Source organism: Triturus cristatus, chromosome 6 (genome assembly GCF_964204655.1).
Source record: "Triturus cristatus chromosome 6, aTriCri1.1, whole genome shotgun sequence".
Classification (NCBI taxonomy): Eukaryota; Metazoa; Chordata; class Amphibia; order Caudata; family Salamandridae; genus Triturus; species Triturus cristatus.
The window spans coordinates 175,538,022-175,554,328 of NC_140589.1; the positions used below are offsets into that span (position 1 = coordinate 175,538,022).

Genomic DNA, 16,307 nt, shown 5'->3' on the forward strand with positions numbered 1-16,307 from the left:
CAACCAAAAGATGGTGGCATGTAAGATGTATAAAGCTGGATGGCTCCCATCGCGTTCGTGCGCTCAAATAGTGCCCATAGAGCACAGATGACCTGATGGAGGCTTCTCAACATTCTGAAGATGTGTGCAGCTCCTCATGAGGTAAACAGTGCGCACATATGCTAACAATCGTTTAGAGGTGCTAACGGCTGGAATAATGGCCAAAAGTTGAATAGTGAAGAAAAATATTGAGTAACTCACCGCGAGGTTTGTCTTTTGCAAGCGACCCTAAATAACAGTCTGTACTCGGCCAGCGTGGCAGAAAGAATACACTGAAGGGGAAGCAATACCATTGCTTCATGCGATGTCATCCAAAACTCAGTCTTAATAGATCCCACGGTGACAGACCCATGTGAAGTCTGCCTGAAGGCAAAATGTCGAGGAGACACTCCGCTATTAAAATGCAATTACGTTTGACAATACCGTTAAATATCTTGATGAGAGACAAATTTTGGTTTGGAAATGCTGCACTTCTACCATTCACCGGAGCGCTGTGGTTGAAGATTGAAACTGCTGAAAACACACCTTATGTAGACAGCATTAGTAAGCACTGCGTTTCTTGCCATGAAGGTTTGAGAGAGTAAGGCATACTTCCCAACATGTCAACAGAATAGCCATCCCTTGCTTCATGATGTTTTACCTCAGGGTCATAGAGTTTGAGGCTTGTGACTGTCCAGTGTGACCGAGAAGAGTTTTCTGGCAGTAAGGTTGATGTGCTAGAAGGGACATACAGCAAATGTTTCACCAAAGTCCATATTATGTAATGTAGTTGAGCATAACACGCCTGGGCTAGGGCTGTCCGGTGGTGAGGACACTGGTGGGGCTATAGGGCGTAGTGCTTCATCTTACTTGTGTTGTCTTCTTTTCTTTATGATGGTAGTTTCTCGCTTTTTTTCGTTCTTCATGTTGATTGTAGAACATGTTTGTTTCTTGTCAGAAATGTTCCTTTCCTGTGGATACCTCCATTTTTGTACATTGTGGTAGAAGCCACCATAGTTTCATTAAGACTGCGCCGTATCCAGGTCCTCTTGTATTTCAGGTACCTAAGATCTGCTTGTAGCTGTAAGTTTGTCACCAACTCATCGCCATAATATGTAGTGATGAAGGTCCACACAGGAAGGATGTATTTCAGTAGGATTTATTCAAGTTGTTAACAGGTAGTAAAGTTCAGAACATCAAGTAGTTAGGTTGCAAATCAGTGCCCCACCAGGAGCTGCCTGTCAGCTGCTCAGTCCATGACCAAATATCACTTTGCCTCTCTGAGTCCCAACATTCCAAGGCATCATCAGACTCCAACATTCTAATGAGTCAGAGCACAGGCACTGGCTGAGCAGGGGTAGTAAAATACCTTATAATATAAATGCAGGATACTACATCCTTGTTGGCTGAATCCATCACCAAAGCGAAGTTCTGTCAAAACAACTCTTTGTGCTACAGCACCGGCCGCTCACAGGGAACGTCAATGCCAAGTGCCATTAGGACCGTCCACAACACCAACAGGAGCTTCGCACTAATGCAACAACTGTCCGTGACACCCTGCCTGCTCTTCACGCTCCTTCGATAGCTATCCACGATGCTCCCTCCTGGCCAGTTCCACCGTGAACAGAACTTGTTGCACTGGACTTGAAGGTATCTCTTTTAGCAGGACTAACCTGGTCCCTCTAGCCAGCAGCACTCCATCGTGGTTGGCCTGAACTTGTGACTTGTGACATGGAGTGTGGTTGCTGCTTGAGTAAGGTTCAACCCTCCTTTAACCAGTAACCACATTTCTTACAGTTTCCAAATATGTTTATGGATGGTATAATATAAAGAAGATGTTTATATATGTGAGATCACTGTCTTCCCGAAATCTTTCCTGACTTCCGGCCTGTTTTTGTATCTGACCAGTTTGTGCACTGGTTCAGTGTTACCTGCTAGATTAGGGATTAGATTTGCGGGAGGTGTCAAGCTGTTGTTCACTATCCAAGTATTATTAAAGTGTCTCCAGGGCTTATCGATGTCTCTAACATCGACATGGCCTTGTCTGCCAGAGAATCGAATTTTAACGTAGTTCTATTTATGGGGTTATTTCTACATGTGGAGAGCCTTTGCAAATTAAAGTACACATTCAGCAATAATGAACTTCTAGATGAAAACAGTGTTGTAATATACTTCAACGTGACATTGTGTGAGCAAACAGTGCCCTAAAAGTAGTATTAATCCACAATGTCTCTTTTGAAAAAAGAAGAATATTTATTTAAGATTACAAGCAATGGTAGGAAACGTCTCTTACCTAAACGAAGTAGTAAGTGGCAAACATAGCTTCTCTGTGCAGGAATATCGAATAAATAATGGACCTGTTTTGCTATATGATGGATGCACGTTTCTCATCTTAATGGAAACAAACATGTTTGAAGAAAAATGGAAAGCTTTCCCTCCCAGTATTGCATGTAAGTTCCCTGCAAATATTGAGCTTTGCTTCTCCGTTTTCTATTACAATAATTGTTTAAGTGCATTAAGTGCGCTGCTGTTATTTTTCTCATTACAGGCTCACACAACGTCAGCTTTTCTGTGTTCAACATTGGAAAGTAAGTGGAACATTCTAATAAAAACCGATTGTGAATTTATTGAAGGTCCCTAGTTTTCTCCTAATGGCCTCCGTGGTCATAGGAACACTCTGGCTTCCTGGAGGGTGGATGAGGGTCTGGGATGGTATGTCTCCTCTAGGCTGCACCCTTGGCTTGGGAGGTGGGTGTCTGCGTGTTTGAAGGGTACCAGCACTCCAGGTACAGGCACGCTTCCACCGGCACTTTGAGGTGGTCCTTTAACTCGGGCCAACCTTGGCCTCTGCTCAAGCGTGGAATGGCATCAAAGGGCCTGATTGCACACTGTAGATTTGTCAACAGGGGCAACGTAAGATAAGCCTTTCCAGTGTTAAAGCAGTTTTTTTGTCCATTTGTTATATGTGATCAGATTCACACACACAGTGTCAAAATATTTTGATGCAACAAAAATACATGGCAGCAGTTTTTGTATTTTTTCTTTTATTATAGGGGAGAGAAAGCAGGCAGCGCTCTGAGATCTCAGCGTATTTGTTCAAGCTTCCTAAGATCTCCCTCTTTAGGAGTGCAGCACTAATTGACAGACCTATCTTCATTGTGCATCTTCGATCATTTAAAAGCAATAACATAATCCACATTAAATAATGCTGCTTCTTGCAGTATTCACATAGATGTTCCTAGCATGCACACTCCTGCAACCCTGCTAACTGCATACCATATCTGCTACAATAATATTTAGCATTCCTTTAGCTTTGGGGACCTGGAATAATCTGAACTGTTGCATTTCATGCGAGGGAGATGGTTGGTAGTTGTTTTGGCAGCGATGACCGGGGCGATGGGGGGTGTAAGCTGCAGTGGCCTCCTGGCCCTGGCACTTAATATTTGACAAACTAAGCACTGCAGAGACAACTGTTTTCTTTCAATAATTTTCTCATTGAGATTATGGAAGGTTCTCCAGAAGCTAAAATGAGAGCACATGTTCTATAAGTTCACACCGTGTTCCTCAATCATGTGAGAAAAAAGTTTAATATTCCGAGTAAAACATGTACTCCAATAATACAAACGTGGCTGTTCCATGGCAGGTGCATTACCCTGCCAGGGCATCTTACTAGCATTTGACATTGATTTGAAGGTTACAGAGCAAAAAGGTTGATTCACCAAATGGGCAAGACCTGCTGAAGTGACATTACACAACCTTTGACCACAATGACTACACAGGAAGAGACAGCATACGACCTTTGACCCTGAATCCCAGGTAGTGATGCCACATGACATTGATCCTGATGACATCACAATAGCTGATGACACCGAATCCTAGTCTGTAACTAGGGAAAGTGTATTGATAAATGACAGGGAGATTTGCAAAAAAGATATTTAGAACACAGTAGTGGGCATGCCACTGGTATTTATCCATATGGACCACATATTGAATATGATCTTTGTTATTGGCTTGATTTACTCCTTGCTATTGTTAACAAGTTATGATTTATGATCACTTGTAAGGTTCTGTCAATGTGTTGTTCAAATATATCAGTAGGCGCGGCCTAGAGGCTGCTTTAGCTCTTTCACCTCCCTCATGTAATGAAAAACAGGTAGGACATAAAAAGCACACATACATACAAACAGAGAGGGCTTTGGGTTAGCTCTCTTCACCCATTTTTCTGCTGAACAGTCAGTCACATTTTACTTCCACCCACTGTAGTGAATAGCATGGACACATGGTGAGCCAGCTCAATCAACTGGCTGCCTTTTCCACTGTGTGTCAGCCGGCATTTTGCCTGCACGCATATACACATCCACCTAAATAGAAGTGCACTCCAGTGCCCAGGGAAACATACACAAAGTGAAAAATAGGGTTTTCAACAAGACAAACGCAATTTCCATACCATATGTCACTGAATATGGCTTGGATAGAACCCACAGGGAACCTATGGCAGTCGGAGGGGACAGCAAAAATAGGATAAATGAATTCAATAATTGCAGCAGAGATTGCAGAAAAGAGTAAGGTTTTTACTGCAAAATCCAAATCCAAAATAACCAAGTGCTGAACAAAGCAAAGGGAGGAGGCTGCAGGACAGGAAGAGGAAGTTGCTACTGTATGAACAGGTGAACATTTTTTTCGTGCTTAAAAAATTACCAAAATGGTCAATGTGGGTAATAATTCAACTCAAAAATGCATTATTTATTTGTTTTTCCATTTGCTCATGTTACAAGAACTGCCTCTCGTATTCAGAATTGTAGTTTTGCACTCAGAATTACCCAGATGGTTCACTGTCGACCTCCTGAGTTAAACGGGAAGGTGGCATCCGTGGTTGGGTCGATTGCGTTGTTTCTTGTGTAGTTAAAATTTTTCCCGAGCCTACTTGAAAAGGTCCCTGGGGTGAACATAAGGGAGTAAAACACCAAAAAGGGTTAGTGATATTTGGATCATTGGTGTCCATATATGCTCTGATTGCCAAATTTAAAGGGGACTAGTCGATCATGATTGGATGGCCACAAAATGAACAATATGTTGAGGCAGCCAACATAGTCACAATATAAATCATTTGTTGATGGCACAATACTGATTTTAGATATTTTGTTGTGTCCCAAGGTGATGTTACTCTGTGAAAAATGCTGATTCTCTTCTGGGATTTGATGAACCATTACTGAGAGACGAAGTGCTTAATTTGAGCAGGTGCTTTCCGGTGCTCAGCACCGGAACTTAATTGTTTTCCAGTGCTCGGCACCAGCACCTAATTGTCAACAATATACTTCCAACAGTCTACCACATGGTGGCGCTGCTCATCTAATTTAGATATGAGCAGAACAACGGTTGTTTAGGAATACAATATACATTAAAAAATTGCTAACACCTACCTCCCCAGCCATTCCTTTAACTTTGGGGACCGGGAATAATCTGAACTGTTGCATTTCATGCGAGAGAGATGGTTAGTAGTTGCTTTGGCAGCAATGACAATGGCGATGGGTGGTGCAAGCTGCTGTGGCCTCCTGGTCAGAACCCTGGCACTTAATATTTTACAAACTAAGCACTGCAGAGACAACTGTTTTCTTTTAATAATTTTCTCATAAAGGTTATGGAAGGTTCTCTAGAAGCTAAAATGAGAGCACATGTTCTATAAGTTCACACCGTGTTCCTCAACCATGTGAGAACAAAGTTTAATATTCTGAGTAAAACATGTACTTGTAACATCAGCAGCAGACTGTCAGTTGATTCCCCAGTGCTCTATTGCAGCTTCTCAACAGTGTTATGAACAACTAGAGTGCTGACGTTCTGTATCTATAATAAAAACATGGCATACCAGAAAGCCATCTTGATGCAATCATAGCTGTAAAAACTGAAAGCATTTCCTACAGAGGTTACTGCAGCAAATAAAGAAATAAGGGATTTCTTTTCATCATAGAAATCATGGTTAGTGCTCAAGAAGGCTTAAATGAGGACACATTTTTTATGAGTTCTCAAATATATTCCTCATCCACGTCAGAAAAATATTAAAAATGCAGAGACACACACGAACTTCCAATACCAGAAGCACTAATGGACAAGTAAAGCACTAACATTTTATATTCAAGACAAAAGTGCGGCACTCGTACATGCCATTTTGCTGGAATAGGAGCTGTTTTACTTAAAGCCTCTCCTGAAGGGCAGGCTCATGAGTATTGAGATGTAGTGCCGGTATGAAACCAGCAGATGCAAAATGTGAGGAGAGGTTCTATTTAGTAATTTGTGGCCTAATGTATGTTTGAAGGGGCTAAAATAGTTACAAGCGAAGATTTCTGCATCGGTTCAGCAATACTCAGTTGCGTGTTAAAATGAGACAAGGTCCAACATTTAAAAAACCCTAAACCACTGAAATACACCAGTTATAGTTTAGTCCATTAACTATAACTTGTGCCTCCATCACTCACTCCTTATGACCTCATATATTACATTGCTCATGACATGTTAAAAGATATCATTGATATCACTTATTAGATTTAAAGAAATTTGTTTTCAAATTACAAATGAGTACTGCTGTCCTCAAGGTAACGTGAGATCATAAGCAGTGCATTAGGGAGCGCAGATTCTCTTATTTTTCCCGAATTCTCTGGATTGCTCTCTTGTTCACTGGTACCAATACATGCGTGCATATGAATGTTTCTTTATCACTGGACTCTTCATTACCTGCCCTCCTCTTTCTTTTTCCTGTTTTTCTGTAGTGACTTTTTCTTTTCCACTGCCATTTCACCCTCCTCTCCCGGTTACATCTTTCCACTCTCAAGCTCACTTTCACAGAGAGACTCTGAGGTGACTTTTTGCCTGCCCTCTCTACACCAGCAACAATGAACATTACAGTGTGCATCTTTGTTTGTTATTGCCACTGGGGGAATGTCACTGTGTTTGCTCATGCCAAACAGCAGGCTGTACCTAAACAGCAGCTGCTGTACAATGCTTATACTAGAGAATATCCATTGTGGGTCGCTTGGCCCCCCAAGATCATAACAGGGAACATTGGAGCCTGTCCTACATCTCCAGAGCACCCATCATGTACTACATCTCTCCAGGCTCAGAAATGTCTAATGAAAGCAAGATGTATAAATGTACAATGCTGTTCCAATTCTTGTAGCTACCTCATGAGTCATCAACTTCCCCTTTTCCTCATGTGTTGACTGCATCCATCATGCAAGGAATAAGTATCACAAAGGGAAATGTCAGTAACTCTTCCAACCTCTTTTGTTGCAGAGCTGCAGTGACAAAGGACGCCTGGTTGATCAGTGCAAAACAGGAATTGTTCCTGTATCAAACCCACCCAGGTACTGTACATTTGCACCAGCTATTGTCATTAGTATGTATCTGAATTTTAAAGAATATGAAACTTGATGCGGTCTCTGGGTTCATAACTTAGTTTTGTCATTTCTTATGTTCTGAGCTCTTTAAATAAGGGAACCAACGTTACCCTCAAGAATGAACTCAAAGTCCGACTCTTCAAGCGCCACTTCCAGTTGGGATAGTTCGACAGACTAACTCTCTCATATCCAGACACTAGCTATGGGTAACTAGAGGATAATATTACAACTAATGGATTGCTAACTGGATGTTCTATTTTAACTGTTTTTATCTGGCTTAATGTCTAACCCAGTGGTTGTTAACCTTTTGATCTGCGACTCACATCCGAAACACTGCTGAAGGCCAGGGACCCAAGCCTAAGTGCACGAAAATGTAGTGTCTTGCAAATTAAAAATGATGGCACCCTTTTGGCTGCCGATGGACTCTGTAGAACTGTGACGTAAATGTTAGAGCGGAATGCACTGAAGGCTGATTTAGAATGTTGAGTTCGCAGTTGAACCCAGACGAATAAAATGTGCAATACTAAGCTCTGTGTGTGATGCACTCCTTTGCGGGTACCCAGGCTGGGGAGGATGCTACAGAAGATACAGAAACAAGCATACAGCAAAGCAAACATGCATCAGTTTGTGCTGCCAATTGTCTATACCAGATTCTGTTTGCTGTAATTGTGCTGCTCCCACAAATCAAGGTAAGGAATCTGATGCCAACTTAACTTCTAGCATCCAAATTTCAACTTCTTTCACATTTGCAGAGTATTCGAAACTTGTCCATTTTTAATTTTTGAAACCTTACCATGGCCTTCTTAACACTTGGATGTTCTAGACATAGAGATATCAGCTGGCTGGACTTTTGACTTTGCCTCACCTTTTTATGTTCTGAATATATGCCGCTACATGTTGCACTATACAAAACAAAACATAAAATACATTGAGCAATTTATTAAAAACAAAAATGATCATTTTTTCATGTTATTTTTTCAGCAATTTGTTATTATTAAATATGTATTTATTGATTTCATATATAACCTCACAAACATGTTCTTGGCCTTCTCCAACAACGAGTCCATATCCTAAAATATGGCCCATCTACTGAAGGAAAATCCATTTCTTTTAGTTTTTTTCGTCATTTTAAAAGAGGAGGATGGGCATGAGTTCCTAGATTTAATTTGTGAATTACTCTCTACTCGTAAAGTGCTGTGTGCAGTGTTGATACCCAAATGAATATGACACTGACATCTCACCCAAAATAGAATAACCTGGCTCATTAATCTTTGGCATGGGTGGGTTTTACCTACAAGATGAGAGAGCACATGAGTTTCAAAATAGCACATTTGTATAAGCATTATTATTGTGCTTACCAATAATATAAGTGAGTGAGGGAACGAGAAACCAGAAAAATAATTACACAAAGGCTGGCCATGGCATTTAAAGTGGTGGCCCTGTGATAAGGCTTGAAAAGAAAGAACCTATTTCGGCAATTTATTATAAACCAAGACCTAATAAAATAGAATGTGGCAGCATAATAACTAATTAAAATAAATGTCATTAAATTATTACTAGTAACTTCAGAAGAGTAGTTGACAATAGCAATGGGCGTACTGACCTGTGGGTGGGTGTTTGTATTAAACTATCCCTCCATAAACCTTCATTATCCCTTCCTCCCTTCCCTATACCCCACCCATTTTGAAGTAAGTATTCCTTATTTTCCAGTCACTACTCTTGTCCCATATTTACTACTAAAATGCATACCTACGTGTGTGGAGATCTCCACATATGTGGTGGGGATCTCCACATATGTGGTGGGGACCTCCACAGTGAAAAGATAGGAGAGGGATGGCGGAGGCTTCTGCACGTAGATTAGAGAAAAGCATTTTTTATAGTACATGATTATTACTACTGTAGTCAGAGCTTGATTTGTCCTGTGTTTTCCAGTGCTTGTCACTGGCACTTAATTGTTAAGAATAGTGCTTACTTATGACACTCCACCACATGGTGGCACTGTCTGTTTACTTCTGTATAGATTATATACTATAGAGCACAGTAGTTTAACAATTAAAGGTATTTCTAGAGTGTCCTAGCCATTGGTATTGCTTTGGGGGCTGAAATAGTCCAAACTGACACCTTTATGGGACTGTGATGTTTAGTAGGGAACATTTTTGCTGGCATGTGACAGTGATGGAACTTCCAGTCGGTAGTGCAATCTGCAGTGTCCTCCTGATCAGTACCTTGGGCCCTAGCACTTATTTCTTTACAAATTAAGCACTGACTACAGTACTACTATACACACTACAAAAAGCTGTTTGTGGCTTGGGCCCATAATTCTGTAGCTTTTGACGTATTTTTGTATTTGTATGCAAGTTTTTCCATCCCCCCATGAACTGCAGGCTTTGTTTTAAACATGGATAGGGTTTCATGAAGTGGGCAGGGGAACTTATTAGAAATCAGGGCCTTATTATGACTTTGGCAGTGCAGCGCCGGCTTTGCGCCAGCACAGCACAGCTGAAGCTGTGCTAAGACCGCTTGCCTGATTACAAGTTGAACTCATGCAGCTGGACGTCCGTTTGCCGTTCCCACAGCAGTTCCCTGAAGAAGGGCATCGCAATGGGAACAGTAAAAATGTTCCAGCTGACATGGACTCTGAAGTCCATGCCGTGCTGGAACTGGGGGTGCAAGAAAACAGGGGGACACATGTTGTGCCCTCCTGAATGCATATCCATGGTGGGGGAGGGGGGGAATAGGCACCCTGTAGGTCCTTCTTTCTTTCCCCATCAGCAGCCTTTTCATGTCGGGATCACCGCCATGAAAAGGCTGGCAGTGTAGGCATTCAAAATATGCTCGGCTGGACTGCACCAGTCCCGCTCAGCATATTGCATTACCCCTCTGCCGCGCCACCGCCAGGGAACAGCAGTTCCCTAGCACAGCCAGCAGTCCACAGCCAGAACAATGCAAAAAGCCAAAGTCCCGCGGTCGAACCACGCCACCGCCAAACTGCCAGTCCATGGACCGCCAGACTCGTAATCAGCCCCGTAGTAATTGGTAACATCTTAAGGGCCTAATTGGCTGCCGGACACACTCTTTCATTTTGTAGTGAACGTTTAATTTTTTTTTTTTGAAGCATTATGAAATTAATACTATTCATGAAGTAAATTCAGTGTTGAAAATGCGTAGACCTGGATCTTCGTTGTTCCATGCAAACGTTGCAGCTTTGTTTTGTTAAGTCGATATTTTACTTTAATCTTTTACACCGCCGTTAAAAATCATAATAAAAAATCATTTAAAAATGAATATACCTTTTAAACGTCCTGACTATGTTAAAAAAGAATGCATATCATTCAATATGTTAATGTATACGCTAGTTTGCAGTGCTGGTGGCACACTTCCTATATAAACAGAAAAAGGTATACAGGAATAAATATGCAAATTGCTTTTAGATAGAGCACAATTAGTTACTCTATCTCTAGTTTATTAATCTAGAAAGATTAAATCAAAACATTTTTTACATTTCTACATAAGGGATGACTTGTAATCAGGAAGGAAACAACAACCCCAATACACATATACACATAAATTGTACATACGCACAAACCTAACATGAAAAAGCAGACAAAATTATACATACAAACTAACCCCAAGAAAAACAAAAATATTTCCTATTAGTGTCCTCCAAGTAGTTCTGGACAGACCACTGGGTGATAGTCCAAAATATACGCTGCAACTCTATCAATTAGTGTCGACCATTCTCAGCGTACTGACAAAGCATCTCCAGACATTGCTTAAGTTCTGTGACTCCTCCTTCAGAAAAAGTCTACGCAATCGCGTTTCGGCCTTGCCTATTCTTGGCCTCCTCAGGACTGGGTAAAAATCATGACTGTACACACAGTCAGGGCAGTGGTCCTCCGGGCGCCTGTTAACAAGGACAGCCAAATCCCCGAAGTCCCAATGAATGGGGGATCTGCCTTCCTCGCCTGACAAGTCCCTCCTAGAATGAAAACGTGCCGAGTTCTTCTGTATGCTCCCTCAGTCAGCTCCACACCCTCTCGTGGTGTTCAAAACTTTGCCTGGGTCCTGCACCAATGCTCGATACCCCCACGAACGCCAGTCGACGCAACACTTCCTTACATGAATTACTTCCCCCTTTGCTGCCTTGTGTTTTTTCCAAGGTCATCTCGGACTGCTCACTGAGTAGTATTAAAAACTTTGTCATTGCCCTTTTCTCTTTTAGCAGTAACTTTATTGCAGATCTCTGTGCTGTCAGAAAACAGGAATGCATTATCTTACAGTAGTTAAACAGTGTTTCTGACACGTTATGAAAAATGTGGGCTTGATACAGCTCTCTATATAAAAATTACAGATTACTTCACTGTTTCCCAGTTGGGCACTAGTAACATAAATGGTCGGTTATCCAGAGGTGAGGCAATTTTACAGTCTCTGTAGCCTTCCAAAATAAATACAGGTGTCCTCAATACCATCTCTGAGAAAGTCTCATTGACCTAGATGAAATTCAAATATGCCAGCTCTATTGGTCTTTCCCAAGATCCAAGGTAAAAATGTAAATGTAAATTGATACTTGTATAGCGCACTACTCACCCGCAAGGGTCTCAAGGCGCTTGTACGAATACCGCTGTGGAACCCATCCTGGCTTTCCCTGTGAGGTGTCCACTCCTGGGCACCCCCAAGGTGGAGGCCAGGCATCCTTAGCGTTGTGGGGGCCGTTGTGTAACATACTTAAATCTGGCATGGCTTGACCTACTACTCGTGAAGCTCAGATTCCGTCCTGCGGTACAAGCTTTATTGTTCTCCACTCCTCATGACCCACCCATATCTGCAGTGAGTGGTTGAAGATTCTACACAAAGGTGTATAGGATGCAAAATTATCTATGTACTTTCCGAATGAGAAACTTATGTTTCTATTACTTTATGAATATTCTGCAATAGTTGTTATAATCTGCAATACTTGTTATAAAAAGCCAAATTCTAGAATAAAATGTCTCTACATAGGGCCGATTTACAAAGGTAAACTTACACTTTTGTGTAAGTTTGCTACTGTTAGGCATTGTCAAAGGTAAACTTAGACCAAAAGTTTAAGTTTACGACCTTGGATATTCACAAAAGGCATTTACAAGTGGTATCTTTACATACCGAGTGCAGAGATTCTACTTCTGGTGCGGATAATACAATCTGGGTGAGGAGTGTACTCTCCACACCCAGAGTGAAATCTCTGTCCTCGGGTGGAGATTCCTCTCCGAATGCGGAGATTCCGCCGCAAGTGTAGACGTAAAGATACTATTTCTAAATATCTTTTGTGCGGATGTAAATATACTACTTGTAAATGCCTTTTGTGAATACCGAAAAGTAGTAAACTTACACAAAAGTGCAAGTGTACCTTCGTGAATCAGGTCCACAGTCTTTTAGTACATGTCAATCATGCCTAGCCATACATTGTTGTTTCTATTGCAAAAATATTTGCTTAGTTTCCTTTTTGTTAACTATCCATACTCTTTCCCTATTCTCACTTACAATTCCATCCTTGGCCTTTCTCCTATCCCTAATTTTCTAATTCTGTGTTTTTTCTTTAACAAGATCTATTTCTTTTGGAGCCTTTGTTCTACCAGGTACCTTCCCTGCATTCATTTACATTTGCAAACTCAATCTTCAATCTTCTTTCTGAAACGTCGTGTGTGTCATTAGCACCAACCAGTATTTGCACTGTGCCACATCCTTTAAGTATTGTGAATTTCTACCTTGTTTATTTCTCAACTATACCATTTTGCTAAATTTTGCCTGCTTTTTCTAGATACTCTACTGGAGGGACCTGTCATATGCTCCTAGGTGGACTCTTTCTAGCTGTCTGAAGCATGTTGTATTTAGGTGTTCTCTTGTGCCCCGAGATGGTAAAAGCGATATCAGCTCAATTTAGATCTCTCTAATGCAGAGCCTTTGAGTACAATTTCTCACAAATGATTAGACCCAATCTCTAAAGTAACACTGAGAGCCCCTAAATACCTTTTATCTTCTTTTGTCCATCCTTCAAATATACAACTCCCCATTTCTTCTGTCCTTTCTCAACAAAGGGCCAGATTTTCAAAAAAGTCATGTAGCCTAGCACTCAGAGAGACTGCGCTGCGTTGCGTGACAGGGAGGGAGCAGGAGAGCGCCATATCTACAGAGATATGGTACTCTCCTCCCCATTCCCTTGCGCTGGCGCTGATTTCAGCTTGCATGTGCCAGGCGTGTGCCTTAGTGTCATAGCACTATAGTGTGTGCCTGAGTCTAGGTTTTGTACAGGAAGGCTATCCTTCCTGTAACAAGTACTATGCTAGACAGGTTTAAACACTTTTCCCATGTTGTATGCACGCAGCACAGTGCAGCATGCAAGCAAAGTCAGAAAAGAAAGGAGAAATAAAAACAGTTCTCTCTTAATGCCTCCTTTGAAGTGGTGTTAACTTTTGGTGCTAAACCCTGTCTACAATTGTTTCTAGATACGGTTACGCATCAAAGGGCATAAGTGAATGCATCGGAATACCTATCTACCACCCATGTAATGCCCCCATGGTGCAAAGAAACACAAAGCAGTGCTTTGCGCTGCCTCACTTTTAGGGCACTTTCAAGCACAGAACAAGTTTTGTGCTGGAAAGTAATTTAGGAAAAAATATTTTGTGCTGATTAGCGTCACTTTTGTGACGCTAAACCAGTGCAAAATGTTTGTAAATCTTCCCTAAAGTATTTAGTTGACTTTGATCCGTGTGATAACTGTGCATGGGTAATAATGTCAGACAACATAGCCTGAAAACCACCTAAATGAAAACAAAACTCCTAAAATCTCAACCTTTCCTAAAGTATTTACCAAGCAATATTTTCAACTATTTGAAATGTCTAAATCCTATTGAACTAACTTCCTACAATTTGTTGTGCAATGTTAGTTCCAGTCCGTGCAAATTTGGGGGCAGGTGCTTGATAATGCTATTTTTTTTAAAACATTTCTTTGCACTTTGCTTTTTAGTCTGTTTCCATCAAAACTGAACATTCCTGTAGCATCCAGTTCTATCTTTTCTTATAGATCTATAGTTTATTTCTGAAATGAAATTGTGTGTACCTCCGAACCTCCAAAGTATACTCTTTTTCTATTTTTTTTTCTTAATACATTCTTGCACCCCACAATATTCACTGAGGGATTGGTCATGTGCTGTGTATGATCCTTTTCCAAGGACCTCACTGGCCTTTTTTTACTTGTGGAGTAGATGAGTCATTCATTTATCCTTAGGGGCATTCATTCATGTGCCCTCACCCTTGCTGTCAATTTCATTGCCACAGATAAAATTGTTAAATCGTCATTGAATGAAACTAGTGCCTGTGATGCATTTCATGAACATGTCTCCTTTCTTCTAGATATCCTGTCTGTAGTTCCAGTTAATGGCAGTCTTGGAGGAGGAACTAATATTACAATCACTGGAGATTTCTTCCATCATCCATCAAATGTAACTATTGCAGGTAGTACTTTAAAGCACATTTACTCTCTTTAGTATCTCCCATCAAACATTTTACTGTATGTATTTAAAGGTATTTCTAGAGCGTGCCCTTTGGTAGAAAGCAACAGAGCACTGAACTAGCTCTGTACACTATGGGAAAATACTTTTACTTCTGTCATCCTGAGGGTGGTCCTCCTCTCAACATTTTGCCTTGTATCTCCCATTTTTGCAGATATTTCTGTTAGCCTCAGTACTCTGAGCACTTTACCATTGCTATCCAGTGTTAATGTGCATGTGCTTCTCCTCTAAACATGATGACTTTGGTGTGTACCTGATTGGCATATTTGTGTTGTTCTGGTAAGTCTGGTGTAAAGTGGTATACCATATACTGAGGGCCCTTACTTCAAATGTTACTGGTGAGCTGCAGCACTGATTGTGTCACCCACATAAGTAGCCTTTCAAACCCGTCTCAGGCCTGTCACAGCAGTGCCTGTGTGTGCAGTTTACTGCTACTTCGACTTCACATTTAAAACTACTTGCCAAGCTTTAAACTCTCCTTTATTACCTATATGTCACCCCTAATGTAGGTCCTAAGTAAACCTAATGGCAGGGTGCTATGAAAGTGAAAGGTAGGACATGTACCTTTATGTTATGCATGTCCTGGTCGTGACAAACAGCCTATTTCATTTATCACTAATGTGAGGCCTAACCTTCTCATAGGCCAGAATTGGGAATTCCTTAATATACTTTTAAGTTGTAATTCCCAATCAGAGAGGAGTAGCTTTATCATATTTGATATGTTTGGAATGGTAATGATAAATCCTCCTTACTGGTGAAGTTGGATTTAACATCACTATTTTAGAAATTCCACTTTTAGAAAATTGACATTTCCCTGTACTTACTGTGCTTTGTGCCGACGGCCTGTCTTCAATACACACCTGGGCTGGGTGACAGCTGCACTTTGTGAATTCCCTCTAGACAGCCACAAAAACAGGATGGACTGGGTGTGAAAGAGGATTCATCTGAATTCAGCTGCATTTTGATAGCCTTCCTGGGCAATAAGGGGGTGAGGGTTAGCCTGGCAGCCCCCCCCTACATCAAAGACACTTTTGGGTATATGTACTGGGGCTCTGGCCCTACCAAACCAAACACTTCTGGATCTTGAAATGAACCTCTGTAGAACGACTGCTGTGCTGCCTAAAGTACACAACTGGACTGCTTTTTGGAAGTACTGCTTTTCTGTTTGTTGCCCTTCTTCCTGCTGCTCCCTGACTGCTGGAAGGGCTCTGCCTTCCCTCCAAGTGATCTCCACGGGCTTGCTGGCTTGCCTCCTGTTCTTCTGAAGTCTCAGGGACACAAAATACTTCCCACAAATCTTCTGGTGCTGATGAACCATGCATTCTGTAAGTCCTGCACTTGCTTGAGGTGCCCCCTC

General features: G+C 41.4%; 1 protein-coding gene across 1 annotated transcript in view; it reads left to right on the forward strand.

Moving 5' to 3' along the window:
• Positions 1–16,307, forward strand: part of PKHD1 (PKHD1 ciliary IPT domain containing fibrocystin/polyductin) — a 1,788,124-nt gene that overhangs the window by 384,006 nt on the left and 1,387,811 nt on the right. Inside the window, exons 9-11 of the mRNA XM_085609531.1 lie at positions 2,567–2,606; positions 7,303–7,373; positions 14,793–14,894. Of these exons, the coding sequence (XP_085465657.1) occupies positions 2,567–2,606; positions 7,303–7,373; positions 14,793–14,894 (213 nt within the window). The remainder of the gene's footprint in view (positions 1–2,566; positions 2,607–7,302; positions 7,374–14,792; positions 14,895–16,307) is intronic.